Here is a 27137-nt window from a genome sequence, read left to right on the forward strand (position 1 = left end):
TTAGCCCAATATTAGTATACTGAGTTGAAAGTAATAGCAAGTAGACATTTTTTGTGGGTCACTGGAAATAGAGGACTAGAGTTCAGGTGATCTGTGAAAGATGGGGATCTGCATTTGAAGATCATTCATGAAGCTATAAGGTTGATGGTGTTTTCATAGGGAATATTTGTTTAAAGAGGAGAGCATGTTCAATAGTTCTAATGGATGGGAATAGGAATAGTGATGAATTAATCTAGAATACATTAAATTAATCCTTATCGAACATCTATGTTATAGGAAAAGGCAAGAAGTGCTTACTGCAGAGACTGGGAGACACAAAGGGAATGAATGCAATGCCAGAGATATGTACAAAGATTTATGAAAATAAAATCTTGGTAGAATGACTCAAAGTCCCCAGGGCAGGAGGCCTGAAGTTTAGGGGAGGATGTGTTTGATAGGAAAATAGGAGGCAATGGTTTTTCATGCACAGGCAGAGGCACAGACACGTGGGCTCAGGGCAGTGATGAGGAGTCTGTTGTGGCCAAAGCACAGGCTGCAGGGTGAAGAGAATGGCAGGGCACTTGGTTCTGATATGCAAGAACTAGGAAACCACTTGCGGGGTCTGAAGAAAATTAGAATCACTATTAACATGGAAGTTAAGGGGCTTCCCTGGTGGTCCAGTGGTAAAGAATCCACCTTACAATGCAGGGGACGTGAGTTCGATCCCTGGTCAGGGAACTAAGATCCCACATGCTGCGGGACAGCTAAGCCCACATGCCACAAATACTGAGCTTGCGCCCCTCAACTAGGGAGCCCGTGTGCCATAAACTACAGAGCCCACGTGCTCTGGAACCTGCGCACCACAGCTACAGAGCCCACGTGCCCTGGAGCCACAACTAGAGAGAGAAAACCTGCACGCCACAACTAGAGAGAAGCCTGTGTGGCGCAATGAAAAATCCCGCATGCCTCAACAAAGATCCTGCATACCACAACTAAGACCCGATGCAGCCAAAAATAAAATAAATAAATAAATAAATTAATTATTAATAATAATAATAAATAAATAAATAGAAGGTAAAATCATGTTTGACTTTAACATAAATGGATAGAAGAGGAAATAACAGAAAAATTATAGGTTTTTCTCTTCTGTTTATCCAGCAAATACTGTCATAATAAAGTGCTGTAGATTCACTTTTATTAATTTATATTCATTTTGTTCATATCAAAATTTTGATATATGATAATGTGACCAAAGCAAAGATTTAATATATATTTACATATACACACACGCACACGCACACACACACACATGTTAATCAACATGTTAATTATTAACAATCAGGAACCAGGGGTACAGAGATGGGAGAATGAAATAAAGTCTCGCCTTCAAGATCTTGGTTGATTGGTCAAAGACAGATAATAAAAAAAATTATATTCTTGTTTGGTAAATGCAAAGATATGGGAACACTCAAGAGGAGTACAAAATCCAAGTCAAGTGTTAGCAGAAGGATTTAGGAAGCCTTCTTGGAGGGATGATGACAGTTGATTCTTAGGTTATGCTAAAGAAGTAGCGGGTTAATTTGAGGAAGGGAACATGAGATAGTGGCATACCATGCAAATTGGGTCACAATAAGTAAAGACACAACCTGGTGTGTGTAAGGAACCATAGTCATTTCATTCTTCTTGAAGCTCTAGGTGTGAGATTGGGACAGGAAAGGAGCTTGTAGATCTAGGTGGAGATCAGTGCAGGTTGACATTTCACATAAGAATTTAAGGGACTTGAGTTTTATACAGGGGAGTGACTTGGCTGGATCTTGCATTCTCGATATATGGCTCTTGTAGCTAGGTGTAGGATGAACTTGGGAAGTCAGGCTTGGAAATAGGAATTAGGTAGATTTGGCAGTAGACAGGCTTCACTATGTAAAAGAATAAGGATGAAATTGAAGGTACAGATTTGAGAAATATTCAGGAAATAAAATGGACAGGATTCATTAATAGGTTATTTATGGAAATTTAGGGGGAGTGAGTGAAAGGAAGGAATGACTCAGGTTTCTGGTGTGGTGGATGGTTGTGCCTTCGGCTATAACAATAAATACAACAAAAAGAACGTATTTATTGGATTAGATGATGAGTTCTGTTTTGGACCTTTTGAATTTTATGTGCCGATGGGCTTTCTACACGAAGATTTCCAACAGATGGCTGAATATCTGAAGGTTAGGTGAGAAGTCTGAGTTTGAAACCCAAGTCTGGGAGCCATGACCATGTACGTGACACTGAAACTGTAAGAACGGGCATTCTCTTTAGTATCAGCATCAAGTTCATAATCAATATGAATATACTAAGTGTATATTGAGCAAATAACCCAAGAACCAGGAGGTGGAAGAACTCTACTTAACCTTGTTTAATTTGCTTAACTTTGAATTCACCTGAAACATCCTTTAAAAAATTGAAGAACAGACATAACCAGCATCTTTTAAAAACTTTATTTTCCCCCCAGATTTTAATCCTAGCATCAAAGTAGCATATCAAAATATAATTTGAATTAACTTGATAGACCATTTAATTGGAGTTCTTAGAACTGGGTGTCTAGTGTATGCAGAACACTGAATTCATTGCAAAAGACTTCAAAGGCAAAGGCAGTCCATATAATGATTTTGGCAATAAAAAGAATTTAATTTTTCCTCTCTCAGCTCAAGTACAAGTCATCTCGGGAGAAAAGTTACTCCCAGATGAGTTTACAATCACCAACAATCCAAAATTTAACCAAATTGTATCATCACACACTGTATTTGGAAGGAAAACTGACAAAGTGTTCAGTAGATTCTAGGAAGTGTAGGACTTACTTAACTAGAGTGGCCCTGGAAAATGGTTATTGCCTAAAGATCAGGAGTAATTAAGTCTAATGCTATTCATTCGTAGGAGAGTTTTCCAATAATAATTTTGGTAAATGACATCTTATAAAAACAAAAAACAAGAGAGTATAAACTATAGAATGATGAATACAGAAACTGACCAATATTGCAGCATTTTGAACTTCAATTCATCATTTAATTGGAATTTCATTCCCAAAACAGAATTGACTAATAATAATGGTAAATAGTTTCCAGCACTTATGTAGTGCTTATAGTGTGCCAATTGCTGGTCTAAGCACTTTACACGTATCCTCACACCACCCTGTAAGAAGTATCCTGTTATCAGCACCTTTAACACATGAGGAAACTGAGGCAAACAGAGGGCAAGCCAACTTGCCCGAGATCACATAGCTACTAGTTGGTGGAGCAGTTAGTCTGCCCTCAGAGTTACGGTAGACCCAGGTAGATTACCCTTAGATTCCATGGTAGACCAGGTAGACTGCCCTCATAGCCCATGGTAGACCCAGGTAGTCTACCTGAAGAGTCAGTGGTACACTCAGGTGGTCTGCTTTCAGAGTCCCTGCTTTTAACCACAATCCTAGTGTAAATGATAGTGAATGCAACTGGTAAACTGTATATGTATGCATTGTGGAGTTCTACAAAGTATGGAGATGACATGATTCTTGCCCCTTAAAAAATGCAGTCTCTGGCACTGTTTCCCCAATGATTTGCTTTGTAACACACCACAATGATGCTTTTGACTTAATTTTCCCTGCTGTTGTGTAAAGGTGATATTACACATATTCCTTATATTTAAAAAAAGAGAATTTTTAAAAATAAAAAACTTAAATTATCTCTTTAGGTTAATTGTATCTTATAGTGATGTACAAATTAGGTGTAGAGATTACCAATTTTAGGAGATTTTAAAAAGACCTCAATGTGTAACAGCATAGGTATATACTTTGCTCTTTACCCAAGAAATGTAAATGGAAATTATTTTAATCAAATAATTCAAAAGGTACCAGGCATGCATGCTATTAAAAGTTTTATTATTAATACTTTTCATTTTTTAAGTATAAAAGTAATATATAACCACATGATAGAACATTTGGAGATAAAATATGAAAATCTGTAAACCCAGCAGCTCTTATACCTTAGAGTCTTATTTCCTTAGAGTCTTTCCCTGTGTCTCTAGTCTTACATTATTGTAATAATAGCATATTTATTATTTTGTGCTTTAGGAAGTTTTAATTTTACTCTTTAATATTATTGAAGATCCTTTTTTTTGGGTAAAAATAGTGTACTAATTTGTCTTTTGGATATTCTGGGGTTGTTTTGTAGTCTATACCAAGTTCACATATTATAATTCAGAAACATTTTTGTGTTATTGTCCTCACCCATATCTCTGTTCCAAGCCTTGGCTTTCCTCAGCCACGTCCACTGATGCCCCCTACCTGCAGGCTGAATCTTGCATGGTACCTGAGCCATTCTTACCTGAGTCAGCAGATACATCTTTAGCTTCAGACCCACTGATGTGACTTGGAGTTAGTTCTATCCATCCCAGACCTTGGATTCATTTGCACAGCTGTTTATATTCCTGCTTTCTCTCAGCTGACCCTCCACCCCGCAAATCCCTCTACTGCTGGTTGCCGTGGGATCAGCCCTGGGCCCTCACTTCATTGCTTTCCCTTCACCTCTCCTCATCCTTCAGTTGCGCGTTTTAGATGACTTGGCTGGGCTTCCTCTCTGTAGTAACCCCCTTCTCTCCAGATACTCTCCTTCATCCTGTAGGCTCCTTCTGGGCCTTTGTGACCCCTTTCTTACTTCCTGCCACTTTCATCCCCTACCTATTCCCAGTCAGACTTTGTGTCTGACACCTGTACAAGATTTTCCAGCGTTGCCTCCTGAATTCTGATTGAGACTTCTCCTTGGAATCTTTATTCTTCCGCTTTATTCATTGAATTCAACTTATGTCTTGCCCAAGTATGCCCTTTGGACCAAGTTCCTCTGACTGGCCCACCATCTTCTTGGATGCCAGGTGCTACAGCTGGTTCCCTTGCTCTTGGCATGTGCTCTGTCCTGGGACCAGGCCTCTGCCTGTCTCTCCTCTCTTTCCATGTTGGTCTCTGTTGCAGAGGCCTGAGACCACCCAGGACAATGTCAGCATGGTTTCCCCAAACTCAAATTACTGTATAAAATCAAGAGAGTAAAAGAAGAATTTTAATGCATGTGGGAAAAAAAATTATTCGCTGATTTTTGTTAAATCTCTTCAGATCCTTTTCCAGCTGAATTGTTTATCCCTCGAAGCAAAAAGGAACAACTGTCTATGTCATGTCCAGACGTCTTTGTACTGTGTAGGCTCTAGATGCATTGCATGTTGTGTCTAGATTTAACATGACTATAACACATGAAATAAAAGAATCCATCAGGGCTTCTCTGGTGGCGCAGTGGTTGAGAATCCACCTGCCAATGCAGGGGACACGGGTTCGTGCCCCGGTCTGGGAAGATCCCACGTGACGCGGAGCGGCTGGGCCCATGAGCCATGGCCACTGAGCCTGTGCGTCCGGAGCCTGTGCTCCGCAATGGGAGAGGCCACAGCAGTGAGAGGCCCGCGTACCGCAAAAAAAAAAAAAAAAAAAAGAATCCATCAATACAGACTAAATTAAAATTGGAGTCACATAAAGAGAATCTATGGTGAGCTGTCTTTGAGTTGCCTCATTTATTCTTATTGATGAATTTTCATAACTTACTCCTTGAATAAATTATCCAAGAATCAGTGTGTGATTTCTTTATATATTACTTCATATTTGTGTAAAGATACTGCCATAATAAAATCTTATAATGATTACTGTTTTTACTATTTGGATGGGCTGGATGTTTTTTATAATGATTAGTGTTTTTGCTCTCCAATTGGACTGAATTTTTCATTTACAATTTATATAAAAATGGAACAACATTGCAAGTCTGCTGTTAAAAAAGGTACAATAATTGTTTCATTTTTTTTCAACTCTAGGGACAGTTAGATCTTTTCCTTCTTTGTCATACATATAATTGGCCATATCAGTAACATGATTACAATATGCAACTCCTTTCCTCCAAGATAACACATTTGGGTATTCTCTTCTTTAATTTCAATCTCCTGACATTTTGCCATTCTTATCCTGACTTATATGTGGAATCATGTGGCATGGCCAGTTACAAGATGCAGCAGGTGGGCAGGTTCTGCAACAGGTTACTGGAGCAAGGCAGTTACAGGCAGTTGACTCTATGAAGTGTGCCATTTCTATGGTATAAGATTGTGATGTCCAAGTGATCTGATGATGTCGCTCATAATCAAAGAAAGCTGTTGCCCATGGAGAAATCTCTGAAAGAAGTAATGAAGGATCTCAGCTAATGGAAGAACAAGGCAATGGAGAGTCTAGTTAAGAATCAGGTCTAGACAGGCTGGTTCTTGATACCAGTTTGATCTTTTCAGACTAAGTGTTCCCTGTAGTTCTTCCATACCACACTCAGAGGTCCTAAATTATATCACCCTTATGACTAAGAGGATTTCCAGTAGTTTCTCTAGGTTGCATGGGTTTGTCTTAGGGGGTATACGTGCTATATACATGCAAAGAAGGGTTGTGAAAGATAGGGAAAAGAGTTCAAGTTAAGTGATGTTCCAGACCATCCATTCCTGCTTTACTCAACAGTATTTTTATGTATATTACATATCATAGTTTTGTGTAGGAATTCCTTTGAGAAAAGTGGTTGCTTTAAAAAAGTTCGGGAACTACTCCTTGCATCTAGCACAGATAGAAAGACCCTGTTTAGTGCTGTCTCCTCTTTAGCTGTTGGTGTGATAGAGGTTTATTGAGTACCTGTTGAGTGCCAGGCCCTGGAACCCTTTACCAGGCATCCTGGTCATGTCTTAGGCTCCTGAACAATTGCTGCTCTGTAATCTTAGCTTTTTCCTGTGGTTCTGCACCCAACTCGTTTATCTTTTATCTCTACATTTTTTTGATGATCTTATTTATAATTTCAAAATAACTTCCATACTGAAGATTCCAAAATCTGTGTCTCCAGCCTGACTTTGCCACTTTGTACCTGTGTGAGGTTTAGAAGTCATCCTTGCTGAGCCTCAGTTTTCTTATTTGTACAACAAAATGCCCTTAACCTTCCCAACCCTATAAGGATAAAAAGAGTGAAGGCACAAGTTTGTAAATTGCACAGGTATAAAGAATAGTATCGTTTATCTTGCTGTAATCAGTATCTTCAGGATCATATTTCTAACTTCTGTGTTTTTTTGCAGGAATGCTTGTTTCTATGGAACCTGATACCTTAAACTTAAGATTTACTAATAGTACTCAGTCATTCCTTTTCCTTACATCAGACATAACCCTTGAGTTTGTATTTTATGAATGGCACAATCTTTCCAACAGTCACTATATCTCAAAATCTTGAAAGCAGCTTTTAATCCCTTCTCCTTTTAGGCCTTACTGTTATCACATTTCTTCAGGCCTTCATTGCAACTTGTCTGGGTTATTATAATAATCTTATAACTGGTCCCCTGCCTTCAGTCTTTACTTCTCCTACTATGTCCTCTATCCTGTTGCTGTAGTGTTTATATTTGTTTGTTTTTTGTTTTTGTTTTATTTATTTATTTATTTTTGCTTTTTGTTTCTCATCTCCTAAAAATATAGCCTTCTTGCACATGAACTTCAGTCTCCCCCCACCCCTCCACCTGTACATTGCAGTTAAGACTCGTCAGCCTTGCCTTCAAGGTCCTCTACAATATATATTTAATCTGCATTTGCAGTTTTTCCTTTTGTAGCTCCTCCATGAGCCTCTCTTCAGCCAAACTCTTTGTTCTCCAACAGAGTATTGACCACTTTTGCCTCTGGATCTTTCCACAGGCTCCTCTATCTGTCTGGAATGTCTTCACTTTGTTGTAAAACTACTGATTCTGTGAGGCCAGTTGAAAAATACCACCTCCATGAAAGTGTTTGTAACTTTTCCCTGAACAAATGTGATTTTGACTCTTCTCTCCTGAACCCACTACGTATGTCACTGTTCTTTAATTCATTTCCCAGGTTGTATAATACTTCAGTATTATGTAAAATAATTACTTTGTTCTTAAGCTTAACTTAATCATTGTGTATCTGTTTCTTTGTGAACCATATTTTGAATCAGCCTCAGGCTCATGGTCAAAAAGTGGTTGGTGACTGTAATATATAATTTCATCTTATAGGTTATGTTCTGCCATGTTACACATGCAAGAAGGAAAAGTGGCTCCCACCAGCTTCACTCTTGAAAATGTGAGGGGACATTTTAATACTATTTTTTTCTTGATAAGATGCAGCAATATGTAGTGAGAGAATTATTTCAGGCATTGGTATTTATAGCCATGTTGAAATATAATTGAATGAAAGTACCTTCTAATTAGAAACTAACATTTTATAGAAAAAGTAAATTAACTCACTTTTGGAAAGATGTCTTGCCTGTTCTTGTCTTTGATTAATCTTCAGAGGGACATTTCTTTTTGTTTGTAGTTTGTATATCCCTATTTTAAGGTCTTATGCTATGCATCAAATCCTTTTTGTATTATTACAAATCAACCAATCTTTTACTACTTTACTGTTGTCAACCATTCAGTCTTTATTGTTTTTTTAAATGCCAGAAAATAAAATGCAGAAACCCCACCTTATATTAATGTAATTTTATGGTTAAGATTTTACATTCACAAAAGTCCAGAAATTCAAAGTTATAGTTCCCAAAAGAATCCTAATTCAGTCACATTGCATAAACTGATATTAAGGCTGAAATGTGTCATCATTACAGTAATGCAAAATACTCATATATGCATGAGGACACAGTTATGGTTGCTGAGGGAACCATAATTTTGGATTTTCTGACTTTTTTTGCACATACAGTTTCAACCATAATGTTGCTAATACATTTATTTTCATTGACTCTGAAGTAATATATTTGTTGCTATGTTTATCTTAAAAATAAGTTTTCATGGACTCCATTTTTTCTTCTGTATATCTATAAACCTATACTTATAGATACCTGATGTCCCTACAAAGAAAACTATCTAAGAAATATTTCTATATAAAAATAGTTTTTTGCTGCATGTATACTCATATCCTTCCTGCCTTTCTCTCACACACACATACACACACAGCCTCACACACTTATGTTACATTCTGGCACATTATAGAAGCAGGTAGCATATCCACTACCTGCTGTTGAAAGTGTTGACGATACTGAATTATTTATTCCATCTTCTACACTATCCAAAATCATTTTGGGTACTTTGACACATTTTGGTCTCTTCCATATGGATACTTCATGGTGGCAGAGTTGCCAGATGCTCAGGTTTTGTGACAGTCTTAGTTTTTCAAGGACTGTTGGAATATTCTTGGGAGAATCTCTCGCCTTGTTACTGATTCCTATGGAGTGGTAAAATACTAACATTTCTTTGAAAGTGTTTTTCAAGGCAAGGAGTTATTACAAAAAGTTAGTAGAATGTCCCATCTGAGAGTATTTCACTTTGGGGACTTAGCAATGGAGCAGTTTGTCATGAAATTTATTTGCAGTGAGTTGGCATCACCCTGACAGTAATCTTAACAGTATATATGAATTTGGGGATTAAAACAAAGTTATTTAAAATATCAGATTTTAACTCTCATACAACTTCAGCCCATTGTTTATATCTCAGTTGCCAAAATGCAAAGATGAATAGCAGGATGTCAAGTCTAGCTTATCTTTTTATCCCTTATCTACTATATGATAAACATGTAAATATATACATATATATATAAAATATACTGAATATTTGCTTAATTGAATAGAATGTGGATATTTATGGTCCCGGGTAATCCCGGGAATGTGGGATTTATGGTCCCTTTTTCTCTGCAGTATTAATAGAAACACACAATCTCCCCCCTTTCCAAGCCCTGCCCTTAATACATACTGAACTGGAAATTCTCCTTATCTTTAATATCCATCTCAAGCGTTTTCTCCTAAAGCCTTTCTGGCTTTTCCATACCAAGTCTGAGGTTCCCTGCTTGCCTCTCTCATGGCTTCTGTGTATTTCCTGACATTCCCAGACCACTGTTATGCACGAGTAGAGGAAAGGGAAGAAAGGACTAACTCAGAAGGGATGCTTCCACACTGTGCCTTAGGTATAAATGTCTTGTATGGCAGAGAGAGGCTTTAGATGACTTTCTGTGACCTATGGCATGTGAGCTTCAGTCGTAGGCAGTGGAAAATTCAAATAACATTGAGACTCAGATGGATATCTGTAATGAGCCTCTAGTGCATATTTATATGCACGTTCAAGTACTTTTGTCTATATTGTGTGGAGAGAAGGGGCGAAACATGGTCAAATAAAGTTTTTCTAGCTGTTTTTTTTCCTCAGTGAATGGGTCCCCCCCGCCATTTAAATGGAGAGTATTTTCATTTCAGTGTCTAACTTGAAACCGCTCCCACTATTGGAATTAGAAGACAGGCTCACTAGCAGCACCTGTGTCTTCCTTTCTATTACTGAGTATCTTGGTCCCAGCTTTGCCTCTTAACTGGCTAACCCAGGGCAGGTGACCACATTTTGTGCTTCTCAGTCACCTGTTAAGGAAGTGTGACCTTGGGAATTCCTCCAGCTGTAGTATTTGATCTCACGTACACTGTAATATAGTAGGTGAGACCAAGAGATGCATCTCAGAAAGTTACTGTGTCAAGTAGATTGTGTTGAATGACCTCAATACTTCATTTTTAGATAATCTTAACAGTATTGTTTATATAGCATTTTCTACTTTTCATCTGTTTGTTTTCCCCCTGTACCTATGTATATATTATTTACTTAAAAAAAAAAAAAAGAGGGCAGGGACTTCCCTGGTGGTCCAGCGGTTAAGACTCTGTGCTCCCAATGCAGGGGACCTGGGTCCAATCCGTGGTCAGGGAACTAGATCCCACGTGCATGCCGCAGCTAAAGATCCCACAGGCCGCAACTAAGACCTGGAGCAGCCAAATAAAAAAAAAAAAAAAGAGGGCAATTATTTAAGCTATGGTCAAGGGAAGCATATTGAAAAATGTTTTATTTGTGAAATTTAGCATGCATGTAGAAAAATTTATAATTTTCATTTTACTCTATTAAAATAGGAAGTTTTGATCTTTCAAAAAAACTAGCTTTCAGGTGTTTCCCCTTTTGTGCTATATATTGGGAAACATAATCTTAGAATTTTCACCTTTTTGTCTTGATGAGAAAGAAACTCAGGATTAGCAAACTAATGTTTATAAAACGTCTCATCTTTAAAATAAAAGTATGAAAGGCCGGGACGCAATCTGGGGACTCTCACCTTCAAATTCTTTTTCTATTGCAGATGTACTACATTAGTTAACGTTTCACTCTCCTAAACACTTTTTGAGTGCCTACTGTGTACGGTGCACTCTGCTGGCTTTGACTTTTGTAATTAATTACCTAGTGACACATTTACAATTAAAGTGATGGGTAAAATAACAAAACATTGGTGATAATAAATAAATTATCTGTGGGGTGGTATTTCTTCAAATGGCATATTAAGCACCAAATTCAGGGAAGCTTTCAAAGAACTGTCTTGGACTTGCCAAAACAAACATAGGAGAAGTAATCAAAACACAGGAATAATCTCTATGAGAATCATAACAACAAAATGACACAAATCAAATGATAGAACAACTCACTAGAATATAGGACTCTGGGAAGCAAATTTAAAACAAATACTCATAAGCATGGAAAAATTTAGCTTTTTATGACTGATTATAGAAAGGCTGAATATTTAGGAAGCATTTTCTTTTGTGCTTGTTAATTTTAGCAGTAAATGTAATTCAGTAAAAATAGCAGGTTAACATATTTTTCCTTGTTAGCTTATTAGTTATTTGGACACAAAACACCTTTCTCTCTATGGTTATCAGGAATAGTTTAGTTCAGGGGGCCCTAACCCCTGGAACTGGGCCTCACAGTGGGAGGTGAGGGGCAGGTGAACAAGCAAAGCTTCATCTGTATTTACGGCCGCTCCCCATCACTCGCATTGCCACCTGAGCTGAGCTCTGCCTCCTATCAGATCAGCGGTGGCATTAGATTCTCATAGGAGCGCGAACCCTACTGTGAACTGCGCATGCGAGAGATCTAGGTTGCGCGCTCCTTATGAGAATCTAATGCCTGATGATCTGATGTGGAGCTGAGGTGCTGATGCTAGCACTGGGGAGGGGCTGCAAATACAGATTATCATTAGCAGAGAGGTTTCACTGCACAGAGACCATAATAAATCAATTGGTTGCAGAATCATATCAAAACCCTATCATTGAGTAGCAAGTGACGATTAAGCTGCATCTGGTGGCAGCTTTATAGTGGCAAGTGAGCTGATGTACTTCAATTGTACAGCTGCATCTGGTGGCAGGCTCTAAGTCAGAATCTGACACTTATTTTAGTCCTCGTGTGGCCCACCCATTATTTCATTTACCACTTCCATCCACGCCGCTTTCCCGCACTGTGCACTTGTCTCAGTCAGTTTTGGTAAGCCCACAAGGTAACCCTAGCCAAATTAGTAAAAAACAAATGTCACTGGAGAGCTTATTTGAAAAGGGGAAAGACCCAGTGATGAGACAGCAGAAGGCTCTAAGACTGCCAACGAAAAGAAAGCTGCATTTAAAAGAAAATACCAAGAGACATACTTAAATTACAGGTTCATTGCAACAGGTGATTCACATGCTCCAAGCCCGCTTTGTATAATATGTGGTGACCAGCTCTCCAACAAAGCCATGAAACCTTCAAAACTGCTTCGCCACGTGGAGACCAAGCACCCTGAATTAAAGGACAAGCCTTTGGAGTTTTTCCAAAAGAAAACAAAGTGAATACGAAGAACAGAAGCAATTATTGAAGGCCACCACTTCATCAAATGTGTCTGCACTGAGAGCATCATTCTTAGTGGCTAACCTCATGGCTAAAGCTAGGAAACCCTTTACTGTTGGTGCAGAGTTGATCCTGCCTGCTGCTGAGGACACTGTCGTGAACTTTTAGCAGACGCTGGCACGTGTTCCTCTTTCGGCTAGCACCATAACTAGACAAATTGATGAAATAGCAGAGGATGTTGAGGCACAGTTGTTAGGCTTAATGAGTCACCGTGATACGCGGTCCAGGTTGACGAGTCTACCGATGTTGACAATGGGGCAGCGGTGCTTGTTTTTTTTTTTTGGCAGTACGCGGGCCTCTCACTGTTGTGGCCTCTCCCGTTGCGGAGCACAGGCTCCGGACGCGCAGGCTCAGCGGCCATGGCTCACGGGCCCAGCCGCTCCGCGGCACGCGGGATCCTCCCGCACTGGGGCATGAACCTGTGTCCCCTGCATCGGCAGGCGGACTCTCAACTACTGCGCCACCAGGGAAGCCCCCAGCGGTGCTTGTTTTTGTGCATTATGTTTTTTTTCAGGAGGATGTGCATGAGGATATGTTATGTGCACTTTTGTTGCCAACCAACACCACAGCTGCAGAACTATTCATATCAGGAAAAGTGAATTGGTCATTTTGTATCAGTACATGCACAGACGGAGCAGCTGCCACGACTGGATGGCTTTCTGATTTCACTACTCGGTTCAAAGAGGTCGCTTCCAAATGTGAGTCTATACACTGTGTCATCCACAGAGAAATGCTGGCTAGCCTAAAAATGTCACCTGAACTTTAACAGCGTTTTGCAGGATGTGATGAAAGTTATCAACCACATTAAAGTACATGCCCTTAACTCACGTCTGTTTGTGCAGCTCTGTAGGAGATGGACGCAGAGCACACACGTCTTCTCTTACACACAGAAGTGAGATGGCTTTCTAAAGGTAGATCACTGGCCAGAGTTTTTGAGTTACGAAAGCCACTCCAGAGATTTCTTTTAGAAAAACAGTCACCACTGGCAGCACATTTCAGTGACACAGAATGGGTCTCAGAACTTGCTTACTTGTGTGACATATTCAACCTGCTCAATGAACTCACTCTGTCACTTCAGGGGAGAATGCCAACTGTGTTCAAGTCGGCAGATAAAGTGGCTGCATTCAAAGCCAAACTGGAATCATGGGGGTGACGAGTGAACATTGGGATTTTTGACATGTTTCAAACATTAGCAGAGATTTTGAAAGAGACTGAGCCAGGGCCCTCTTTTCTCCCAGCTGGTGCATGGTCACCTATCTCAGCTTTCAAAAGAGTTTGAGCATTACTTCCCAACCACAATAGACCCCCAAACTGGGAAGGAATGGATCCACGACCCATTTGTGAATAAGCCAGGTGAATCAACTTGGTCTGTGCTAGACGAGGATCAACTGCTTGAGATTGCAAATGACGGTGGCCTTAAAGTGTGTTTGAGACAACTTCAAATCTCCATACGTTCTGGATTAAAGTCAAGGTGGAATATCCTGAGATTGCTACAAAAGCACTGAAAAGCCTGCTTCCATTTCCAACATCCTATCTTTGTGAAGCAGGGTTTTCTGCAGTGACAGTGACCAAAACAAGATCACGGGGTAGACTGGACATAAGCAACACACTTTGGGTGTCAGTGTCTCCCATTGCCCCCAGACGGGACCATCTAGTTGCAGGAAAACAAGCTCGGGGCTCCCACTGATTCTGCATTATGGTGAGTTGTACAATTATTTCATTATATATTATGATGTAATAATGATAGAAATAAAGTGCACAATAAATGTAATGCACTTGAATCATCCTGAAACCATCCCCCCGCCGCCACCCCAGTCTGTGGAAAAATTGTGTTCCATGAAACTGGTCCCTGGTGCCAAAAAGGTCGATGACCACTGCTTTAGTTGACACACCAGGTAGCAGATATTATTATTGTTGTCATCGTTGTTGTGATTATTTTAACTATTCCTGTGCCTTAATATTCAAGCCTAAATGATGATAATATGTAAAAGCAACTCCGGGCTTGCCTGTGGTTTGTTTCTTAGGCTTGTGCCTGAACTGAGCTTTATGTATCTATTCAAACAGTAGCTTCTGGCTTGACAGGTCAGTGTGTCCTTAGATGTATGTAATCTTTGACAACACTGGTGGGGTTGAATTGGAGTAACAAAGGACTTATACCCATTACCTTGGGTCTTTATTCTCCCAACTTTATGATATTTAGAAATGAACTCCAGGGACTCAGGAGTGGCATGAACTAAAGATCAAAGAACATTCCAATATAAAATGATATGCTGCTGTTAAGGAATAGTCTTCTACAATAGATTAATCATGAGGGGAATTATAAATATTTCACATACTAATTATATTAGTTTATGGAGATAAAACACCATATGAAGTGTTCCCAGCACACTCAGCAAGTTAGATGCGCTTTGCATGTTAATTGACTTACTTCATCAAGGCTGACAATCATGAATCCCTGAAGATGACAGGAATTATTATCATGATACTGAACATTCCTGATCTTTATACCAGGTTGACACCTACCTTTCCCCAGGAGTTCCTTTTCTTTGGATGGTATCTTCAGTTCTTGATATTTTAGCATGGTGAAGTAGAGAACAGTGCCTGACGTATTATTAAGGACGCTAAGGAAAAAGTAATGGGCTCCATAAAAAATGACATCAAATAAAACTTCCTAGAATTGTACTGGATGCTGAAGTAAGAAAAGTGCTTTCTTTGGGGGGCATGGGATGCTTCCCAACTTGTTTTTTAATGGTAGAAGTAACTATCATATTGAACACTTTAAAAATAGAGAATCAACCAGCTTGATTTTCTCAGTATCACTGAGGTAATGAATGAATGATTGATTGATTGATTCAGTCATTTATTTGGAAACATTTATTGAGCACCTGAGATAAGACAATGAACAAGGAAGATATAGGGCTTGCTATAAAAGAACTTAAGATCCAGAGTGGTAACTGCCATGTTAGGGAAACTATAGGATACCAAAGAAAAGAACAGCAGATCCAATCTATCTCATCAAAGAGTATATACTCTAATGGGAGGAAACAAGACCTACAGTTATCTCACTCCTCATCTCTGGAAAGAGATGGTGTTCACCAAATCTCCGTATCAGGAATTCACTGACCATCTTGTAAAGACCCACACCAGAGTTTCCGTGCAGAGGACCCAGGCTCCAGTTGTAGCTACCACATAGTTTTCTATGAGAAAAATAAAGTGAATGAAGCTAGTTTTTTAAAAAATGAAATGAAATATGGTGGAAACAAGTAGCACAGTATGTAAAATTATGTAACAAACCAGACCCACATTTTTTTTTTTTTTGCGGTACACGGGCCTCTCACCGCCGTGGCCTCTCCTGTTGCGGAGCACAGGCTCTGGACGCACAGGCTCAGCGGCCATGGCTCACGGGCCCAGCCGCTCCGCGGCATGTGGGATCCTCCCAGACCGGGGCACGAACCCATGTCCCCTGCATCGGCAGGCAGACTCTCAACCACTGCGCCACCAGGGAAGCCCGAGACCCACATTTTTAACAGACATGTTTGGTGACCAAGCCCTTTAGTTTAATTAAATCTCCAATGAAGTTTCTTTCATTGGTCTATTATATATTATCTTTAGTTATCTACTGGACACTCCATTTATATTCAACATTTGTAAAATCTGTCTCTGTATTTCTCCTCTACTCCAACTGCTGATTTGTTTTCTCCTCTTGTGTTAAGGAATATTACTACTACTCATCTGATTACACAAGCTAGAAACCTTTGAGTCACCCTTAGCCTCTCCCTCCCAGTCATCATCATTTCTATTTCCTTTGTTGCTCTTAATATCAGCCATTTCTCTCTGTGCCCCCCGCCCTGACCACCTCCTCATTATTTCAGTCAGCTGACTCCTTCCTGTTATTTAGGGTGTTGCTTAGATTGCATTTCTTTAGGAGGTCCTGCATTGATGATCATCACCTTTCTGCAATTTGTCTAACTGTAATCTCCCAGTAAATATGTGATGAATGAAGGGATGAAATAAAACTGCTCAGGTTAGTACAGTTCTTCTTTGTACCATTTATATTCTTTTATTTCTCAAACATAGACTATAATAAAAAGTACAGTTAGCAGGAAACAGTGAGTCACATTCTAATCTTAGATGGTTCAAAATCAGTGTGGAGTAACTGACAAAGCAGAGACTTTGTGGCCACATCAACTTGGATTTGAAACTCATCTCCGCCTCTTAGTAACTGCTATTGTCTTAGCACTTCACCAAACCTCTTGTAATACTTTAATTTCTTAATTGGTAAAATGGGGATAATAGGACATATCTTTTAGGATGATGATTAAATAAGATACACTTTAAAAACGTTGCATAATACATGGGTCCCTGTCTTCCTTTAGAATATTACAGAGACTTAAGTATCTCATTATCAAAAAAAGTGACGATGGAGAGCCATGGTTTTAAGTGAATTGGTTTTATCTATATTTGGTTATGTATAGAACAACTTCCCTTATTTTGAGAGTGATGGTGGTACTTTATTTGATTCCTTTTCCTCTCATTTTACTACCACTTTTCTTAGCCAGTGAACATTTATAACTCAGTTAATTAAGGATAGTAAGAAGAAATAAAGCCTTTCCAGTATGATAATAAATGTACAGTGGATCCCCATATAGCTAACAGATAAAGTATGAACTTCTCATCCTGCATTCGGGTACCTCTAGGTCTGGGGAAGATCACCTTTTCAGTCTTACTTCCTTTTATTCAAACCCTAAACTTTAGCCAACTGTCCTTCCTCTCTGACTTATTTAAATAGCACTGCTCCTTCTAGACCCAAAACCTCAGGACCCAGGCCTTCCCTGCTACCCTCAATAAACTTGAGACTTACTGGTTTTCTGCTGCCCTTAGTTTTCTCTTCTTCCTCTGAACGGATAGGGCTTAGTGCCTCTGCCTTCATTCATAATCAGCCTTGCACTGCTTTGTTACATTTCTTGTGCAGGACAGAGCTATTACTTATCCTTTTTACTGCTATTTAATGTTTCCTCTACTTATGGCTTGTTTTGCCAATTATATTGTCAGCTCTTTTGGCACAGGGGTGATATACTTCTTAGCTTGTCAAGTCAGGAGACTTGATAATATTTGGATTTGTTGGCTTATTGATAGATGGCGTAAAACAGATATATCTATAAACGTTCTGAATGGCTCATGGTACCTTGTGTCTTACAAGAATACTCTTAACAGATGCTAGTTCCAAAATATATAAAAAATGTTTCTGTACACAGTAAAAATTTCAGTTTATTTATGATTTTTTTCAATAATAGGACCCATCCTCCCTTCCTTTTCTTCCTTTCTTGTTACAAACATAATTACTAAGTATCTTTTATGGATTAGATACTATGTCAGATACCAAGAGTTAAAACACTTGAGAGCTTGCTTGAGTAATTTAAGAGATACCCAAATTTAAGTGGCCCTGGTAGCTAAGAAAGCACCACAGGTATTATGTAATTTGTCTCCTTAAGCATCTGTAAGGCAGGTCAGAATGTTGATGACTGTAGAGTGGATAGATGTTAAGAAACCAGTTGGAGATTTTGCTCAATGGCAGGTCCTACCTACAGACCTCAATTCCCTGCCTTCTGGACAAGTGTTCTTTACATTGTGCTCTCCTAGCCATCATGATAAGCACAGGAAAGGAACATTACATGGTGGAAAAACTGACCTATTAATTGATGCCACATCATGGGACAGCTATTGGGAAGCTGGATACTGTGTTAGCCTATAAATTACCCCCCACAAGAACCTAGGAAATTAAATGACTCCATTTCTTTTTCCTTTAAATATGCTTCCATCTTGAATTTTAATTGTTTTAGCAAATGGAAACATTTGGTTATGCACGTTCTTCAAGGTTTTTGAAAATCCATAGCATTTAAATGTGCAATAAAAATGTTCTAATTAAGATAAAGTAGCTGACAACTAAAGCATAGTTAAAATGAAATTTTGTATATCAATGATTAATGAATGTTAGAACTTTCTACACAGGTTTTTATAAATTTTAAAAATATATTTAAGCCGAAGACTTTTGAAATGTTTGGGAGTAATTTTCACGTATGCCTGTATGTATCATTGAGCTCCTGTTACATTGAAACACTATCAACACACTTTGGAAGTGATACAGCAGAGGAAAGGATAGCACTCCTCTTGCACTTCTCACATCCAGTTCATCAGCAAACCTGGACAGCACCATCAGCAAAAACCCAGTCAGACCGCTTCTCAGCACCATCAGCACTATCATTTTAGTCCAAGAGACTGACATTTCTTTTCTCTTCCCTACTCTTCTCCCTTCTTGCAAAGTGATTCCTTACAGTCTGTTTTCCATACAGCAGTCAGAGTAAAGTTCTCTGATATTAAAAAAATAATAAAACATCTCATGAAATACATAAACAGATACAACAGAAATACAAGAGATTATACAAGAAGAAATTTAAACTTTATAGATTTAAATAAATGTAAAAATCATGAATCTAAAAATTTACCAATCAAATCTTACCACCCAAAGTCAGTATTTTTTTTTTCCAGAAGTGTTCCTCCTGTTCCTACATATAAAAAATGAGAGAGGGCCTCCCTGGTGGCGCAGTGGTTGAGAGTCCGCCTGCCGATGCAGGGGATACGGGTTCGTGCCCCGGTCTGGGAGGATCCCATATGCCGCGGAGCGGCTGGGCCCGTGAGCCATGGCCGCTGAGCCTGCGCATCCGGAGCCTGTGCTCCGCAACGGGAGAGGCCACAACAGTGAGAGGCCCGCATACCGCAAAAAGAAAAAAAAAAAAAAAAAAAAAAAAAAAAAAATGAGAGAGAAGCAACTAACTAACTAACTAACTAACTAACTAACTAACTAAATAAATAAATAAAAATTTAAAAAGCATGTTTGGGTCAATGATAGTATGACATCATATCATGAAATCTGTTAAAATATATGTTTCAGAAATAATTTTTAACATAGCAAAACATGTATTAAAAGCAAAAAAAATTAAAATTGCAATAGTTTATACATATTGCAAAGTGAAAGAATAAAGGTAAATTCACCCAATATGCACTTATTATTTTGTCATTTCCCTAGTTAAAATCCTTCATTCTCTTTCCATTGCTCTTACCATAAAATTAAAAATTATTTTCATGTCTCACAAAGGCCCATAGACTTCCTCAGCATCTTCTCTGGCCATTCATTGAATTAATTGCTCCAGCTTCCTTGGTCCTTATTCAGTTCCTCAGCCTGCCAATTTTCTTCTTGCCTGAGCTACTTTGTTTTATATTTTAGGTCCATTATTTAGCCTAGTACCTTGCAAATAATAGATGCTCAATGTATACTGACTAAATGAGCACCAGAATGCAAATAGTGGCCATCTCTTTTGGGGTGGTTGTGCATGATAATTAATTTATAATTTTTGTACTTAAAACATTTTCTGTAAAGAACATGTTTTCTAATTATCAGAAGGAAAAAAATGGCATTCTGGCATTCTAGAATTGGAGACCCTGGTAGGTGAAATTCAGCAAATCAGGAGGAACTTAGAAATTAGATTATCACAAGTAGATCAAGGGTCTGTACAAGAAAATCACTTCAGTGAGGAATTGCATTCAGGTAGGATGGGTGGAGTGTTGGGTTAAGGGAAGCTGGTCCATCCAGAGTTGTGCTTTCCCATTAATTTATGGCTATTTAATTTAAACTTAAATCAAATTGCATTTAAAATTTAGTTCCTCAGTTATACTAACTATACTACAAGTGCTTGATAGCCATAAGTAGCTAGTTGCTGCTGTATTGGACAGTACAGATCTAGAACATTTCCTTCATTGCACAAAATATTGTATCACAGAAAGTACAGGATCTAGAATCCTGGGAGTAGATATCAAGGAACAGGAACTCAAGATAGGCAACAAAAGAATGAAGAAAGACTAAGGGAGTGAGGCTGGGCAACGTGTCTCTAGACAAGGAATTTAAGTATTGAGCAAGGTGACACAGCTGGAAGATGGCATTCACTCTTCTGTCAAAGGCTTGTTGAAAGTCCTGCAGGGAATTATTTAAGTATAAATAACAACCCAAATTGGTATCTGTGTTAAATTGTGTTCTGTATCCCATTATGTGATAAATGGTTTCGGAAGGTTGGGGGCTATTGAAAAAACTTCATGGGTCAAGAGTGAGATAATTAGTCCATGAAGGATTTTCTCCTAGATTTTATATGGTGGTGGTTGGAATATTGAATGCCTGTCCTCTGTTTCTCAGTTCACTGACCCTTCATGCCATTTAAGGTATAAAAGTATGCATCTTGATAATAGTAGTCACACTCCTACAGTGCTTATGTATATTTTAACATCTTGTTTGACATATTAAGAAAATAGGATAAAAGGCAAACAACTAGTGTATTCAAACTGAATCAAAGAAAAATAAAATCTAGAATTTCATTGTGTTGAATAATTTTGGATTCCTTAAGCAAATATGACTCAGATTGTAGGTATAACGTGCACTGAAAATACTTGAAGAATGTATAAGCATACAGTCCCAAATACCTAGGACGGCATTCACGTACTTTTACAGCACAAAGCTGTTTTGGTTAGACGATTATAACAGCAGCTTACTTATACTTTTGGTGAGATGGTAAGCTAATGATGTAGCCATTAATTTGAATTTATCAGACATTTTAAATATAGGTTTCTCTTACAGAGACAAAAGTTGCAATTTAAAGCTCTTTGGTGGTCTAAAAACAGCTTAATTCTGTAGTAGCATGGTAATAAGTACTAATCCAGCTTATACAGTGATTGTAGTATGTCATGTTTGTGAAAGATTGCCCAACTGCTTTCTCTGGGTTTTATGTTAATTTAAAAATATTAAACATAAAACCTTGTAACATCTTCATGCTGAGATAAACTGTTCAATTTAACTTGTGCTCAAGCAGCAGCTGTCAGGAATTATCTTGTTCCTAGTGGTTTTTGCTTTCACCTTGTGCCCTTTCCTGCCAGAGACACAGTGTGGGATGGTAAAGCTCACCTTGTTAGGATTTATTGCTTAAATAATACCTGAGGCAAGATGAACATTGGGAACCTAGGGATTAGCTGCTGATTGAGTGATGTCATTCATTGTATTATACACTTTTTTTTAATTGATGGAGGACAGCAAAGAAAATATGGCCTATGAATCTTACCCGCATTTCTTTTGTGGGCATCTTCATGACTTCTTTTTAGGTGTCATTGAGCTGAATATTTGAGGAGTTGCTTATTGTCTAATTTAACTTCCATTTTACAAGCAAAAAAGCAAAGAGAAATGTTTTACCTATGTTGGAGATAATTCCCACAGTTTAGAAGTAGTGAGTGCTATTTCGAGATTAGTTATAAAAATAAAATGAGTTTCCTGTTAATGACTGAACAAACTGAAGGAAGTGTTGGTGTGGGGAGTCCCAAAGGGGTAATATTATGAAAATCATTGCCATTTTACTTCTGAATGTATTGCATTCTCTCGTTTGAGAGCTTTTATTTGGAAGTCTCAATTTTAGATTTGGATTCCTTGATTATGGATCAGCTGGTAGGTAGGGTAAGGAGAGGCAGTATGTGGTAGGAGGAGAGTGAAGGGCTTGCTTTAGTTAAACATTTGCTGCAGATGTTCCACCCTGAGGATAGTTCTCTTGGAGGAAATGAACAATTGGAGTCTGACTAGAAATACATATATGATGGGTTTACTGTTTATGGAATGTGGCATATTTTTCCCTTCTACTTATTGCCATTTAATGAATATCCTCCCAAATTTGTAGTTTTATAAATGTATAACTTAAAAATTTGCAAGACTAGATCAGTGAGTGACAATATATCATTTATTTAGATTAATCAATTGTTAACATTTCGCACATTTATTTCTATCTATGAATATTTGAATATTTGTTTTTAGTGGCCTTTGGGGCGAACTATTTAAGAATTAGTTGCAGACATCATTACGCTTCACATGTTAATAATTCAACACCTGTCTCCTAAGAATGAGGATATTCTCCTACATAATTGCAGTAAAATCAATACACTTCAATTTAAGATTGATAAAACTTTACAATTTTATATTCAGAGTTTCCCTGTTGTTCTTACATCTTCTACAGCTGTTTTTTTTTTTACCCATTCACTATCCCATCAAGTATCACACATTGCATTTTGTTTGGGGGTCTTTTTATTTCCCTTTACTCTAGATTTTTTTCCTTTTATGACCTTGACATTTTTTGGAGATCCAGCCCATTTATTTTGCAGAATATTTGTCTGGCTATTTCCTCATGACCAAATTCAGATCAAGCATTTTTGTCAGGAATTGGTGATCTCTGTCTTTCTCAGTGTATCACATTGGGAAATACATGATATCCCTTTGGCCCATTATTGTTCATATTAAGTTTGGTCACTTGGGTAAGTTGATGTCTACCAAATTTCTCCATTATAAGGGTATGATTTTTTATAATTAATAAATAGATGGAAACTGCAGTTAATGAGTTTTTCTTCCTTGTGTGTGAAAAACATTGGGTTTGCTCAGGTCTTAATGATTAACAATGAGTCATTGTTTGCAGTAGTTTGTATGTTGGGACTGGGGAGTGGGAATGGAGCCGGGTGTATTACTCAACTTGATCCACAAGTTGCCATCCGTTTTCTTCTAAGGAAAATATAGATTGACTGAGATTAAATTTTATTGTTCTCTCTACTAAAGATCAGATTTGTAGATAAGCAGATATCTTCATATTTCAGAATTTTCAATCTAAATTTTAGAAAAGCTTTTACTTAGTGGTGGTGGTGGGAATATTTTTGGAAAAAATAGAGGACATTTTCTGAACATGAATTTTCTATTTGCTTTAGTTGAGTACAAATAGACAATTTTTAAAAATGCATCTCCTTGATAAGATTTTTTTACTTTAAAGCAATAAACCATAACATTAATACAGCAATGTGAGTTTAGAGAGGTGGCTGCTTTTTGGTCTTATGTGCCTTTTTTAGCCCATGAAGAAGACACTTGAATTCCTCTTTATGATGTATGCACTTATTATGTAATCCTCCTTCTTATGTGAAAGGCTAGTGCTGCAATCATATAAACACCTGAAGTTAGCCATTTGGCTTGTCAGCAAGGGAGAATTTATAGTAGTTGTAATCATGGTAATAACAAGGATGCTATTTTGTATTTATTAAGTACACTAAAAAGCGTTTGCAATGTAAGTGGTCCACAACGAATTCATATCTGTGGTGTAATGAATAGTACTTCAGGCTTAGAAGACTGGGAATCTCTGCTTTGCCACTTACTACCAGTGTGATTCTAGGAAAAACCCTTAACCTTCTTGGACCTCATTTTTTAGAATGGGAATTAAAGCTGTAAGGGTCAAATGATGCTATATTATGTTATAAAGGTGGCATTCCATCAAAATTGTGCCATCTAAATGTCCTCAGCTGCTCAGGGACTGTAATTTGTCCCTCTTTTGTGTCCACATGTGTTAGCCGCCTCATTAGTGAAATATTTCCGGGTTGTCCCAGACAGTTGTCTGTTTGCTCCTCTAGTACTTTGTTCATGCCACTGTTATTGGCAGCATACATTCTGCAGGCTGTCTTGTTCATCTTTTCTGTTCTTCCTGGCTTGACCCTGGTACCTAGTAGGCATTTATGATAAATGTTTGTGGAATGAGTGAGTAAATAGACACTATTTCATTTATAACCATGGATAGGTAGACTTTCAATTTCCTTTTTTTCCCCCAAAGACAAGGAACCAGGCTTTCTTCATTTTTAAAATTTATGTTTTATATAAGGGATATTACAGAGTGTACATACGGTGCCATTAGCAGTCCAGTAATCGAGAAGAAAATATAAAAGAAAAAACCCCACAAATATTGCAGAATATTTAAAAGGGGGGCATAAGAAAACATGCCAAGAGAAAAAGCCCTCACTAGATAAGTCTATTGCATAAATCAAAAGGGTTTATGTCATAACACAAACACGTGCCATTCCTGCTCATATATTGAATTTCAGTAGTTGGTTGCATAAAGAAGTAAAGTGTAATGAAACTGGCAAGCAAAGTATTCCCCAGTCAGCCTTATCTTTGTTCCATTTGTCCTTCAGATGGAGCTTTTCTAGGCTTTTTTCAATAAAATCCATCCAGCTTTTTTTTTTTTTTTTTTTTTTTGCATCTCTCAGTAACTGAGCTGAGAAGACCGATGAGATTCAGGGCTTTTATAGTTCTTAGCAGCTGCTTTTTAAGAGATCAAAACTTAGAATGCTGCTACATGGTATTAAGGCTTAACTCTTGATGTGTCCCTATGGGGGATATGTTTTCCTTGGGGTAGAGTGAAGAAAGAAGAGAGAAGGTACAGGATGCCCACTTCAAGTATGCTCAGGGTGGTAACCCTAATTTCCTTGTTTCCTAGGATTCTCTTCGCAAGCTCAGTGCTTAACCTGACTGAACTGGCTGCCCTTCGGCCTGACCTTGGGAAATTGAAAAAGATTCTGTACTTCCATGAGAACCAATTGGTATATCCTGTCAAGAAATGTCAGGAGAGGGATTTCCAATATGGATACAACCAAATTCTCTCATGGTAGGTATAGATTGTATCATTATATTTAGTCACTTGCCATCTTTTTTCCTTATAGTTAGCTTTTAAATCTGGAGACCTCCTGTACACTTATTTTAAAAATACCTTAAATTAGGAGCAAATGTTTAAACATACCTTCCATGGTAGGAATTACTTGTGCCTCTGCAATATGTACATATAAGAGAACAGCTAATCCTTTTATAAAATACATGTGTGTAACAATCTAAATGTTGAACTAATTATCCAACTGTATTTTCTACAACATTCAAAATAGAATCAAAGGGGTGACAGGGACCTTCCTCAGCCCCTGATTCCATCATCTACTGTGTGAGACATACTTTTAGAAAAAGACAGTCAACTTTTATTTACCAGCTACTTTCCATGTATCCAGCTGAAATTAAAATAGAAATTTACAGAGGAATAAACAAAAATTAAAGCATAATGGAGCAAGGGGTTTTTGTCCTTTTTTTTCTTATTGTTTGTAAGAGAAAACTATGGAAAATGAATTTTTAGGAGGGTTTTTTTCCCCTCTTGAGTCTTCTGAAACTGCATAGCCTTAAAATACCATGACATTTCAAAGGTGATGGTCCTTCTCTACTGTTACTTCAACAAGGTGTATCCCCTGAAGCTTAGTTAATGAAAGAAGTTAATAACAACTCTGAAACAGCTTTGCTATTGGATCCCATCCACATAACTGCAACACTCAAAGGGAGTCAGTTTGGCAGTGATTGGGTTCAGTTTACTCACCTTTTTTTTTTTTTTTTTGCGGTACGCAGGCCTCTCACTGTTGTGGCCTCTCCTGTTGCGGAGCACAGGCTCCGGACGTGCAGGCTCAGCGGCCATGGCTCACGGCCCAGCCGCTTCGCGGCATGTGGGATCCTCCCGGACCAGGGCACGAACCCACGTCCCCTGCATCGGCAGGTGGACTCTCAACCACTGCGCCACCAGGGAAGCCCCTACTCACCTTTTTTAATAGTTATTAGCAACTGGGATTGATGATGTGTTTAAACAGACTCCCAGCTCTTTTGCAAGTATATTCCATAGTTTCACTGACATAGAAAAACAGCTAGATGGTAATACTTCTGTGTTTTGAGCATTTTGTAAATGTTTTCCTGCAATCATTTTTACAAGCTGCTTCAAATGAAGTAGCAGTGCTATCAAAATAGAGTGGAGCTGCTTCACATCAAATGTCTCATAAAAAAAAGCAACTTTTAAAATTTCATAATAAAATTAAAATTCTTTATTGTATATTGAAACAGAGGAGGAAAATATGTTTTAAAAACAAAAATAAAATCATTTTGTGCTTTATCAATTTGGAAAACATTTGTAATATTCTTTTGGTTTCTTGAGTTAGCATCATTCTTTTCCTCAGATAGTGTGTGTTTATTACCCGTGAGAAATAACTGGGGAAAAAAATTAAGTCTATTTTTCCCTTTATGGGTGGCTTTAAAGTTAATGGAAGTTACACCCACTCATATCAGAGAGGAAATGCATGAAAAAGAATATTTCTGTAAACTATCTTGGAACTTTTATTTGGCATAAACTTTGTTTTTAAGAATATAAGTAGTTGGGTTGAATGCCGTTTGAGGGCAGATAGCTAAAAAAATTTTTAGCTCACTACCCCTCATCTCTCTGTTTCAGAAAAGATTGTTTTGCTCAAAGGGAATGAGACTATAAAAGCTTATATATAATTTTTCAGCATTGCTCTTCTCAAGAACGTAAACTGATAGACGAGCTTGGAGAGAAAGAAGTGGGCTTGATCATTGGTGGGACTCTTAATGAGAAAAAAACTGGCTTGCAGTCGTCCAGAGGAAAAATAAGAGTGTCAGA

General features: G+C 38.1%; 1 protein-coding gene across 11 annotated transcripts in view; it reads left to right on the top strand.

Annotated features, from left to right (window-relative positions):
• The window catches only part of GTDC1 (glycosyltransferase like domain containing 1), a 390290-nt gene that overhangs the window by 154407 nt on the left and 208746 nt on the right, over positions 1–27137 (top strand). For 9 of the 11 annotated variants that reach the window (XM_081242639.1, XM_081242640.1, XM_081242638.1 and 6 more), the window contains one exon: positions 25143–25310. The exons of 1 other annotated variant lie outside the window; for it this stretch is intronic. In XM_081242639.1, the coding sequence (XP_081098765.1) occupies positions 25143–25310 (168 nt within the window). Of the gene's footprint in view, positions 1–8061; positions 8129–25142; positions 25311–27137 lie in introns of those variants that run through there. One more of the 11 variants, XM_081242634.1, reaches the window with a different exon arrangement.

This window comes from Mesoplodon bidens, assembly GCF_964165515.1.
Source record: "Mesoplodon bidens genome assembly, chromosome: 8".
Classification (NCBI taxonomy): domain Eukaryota; kingdom Metazoa; phylum Chordata; class Mammalia; order Artiodactyla; family Ziphiidae; genus Mesoplodon; species Mesoplodon bidens.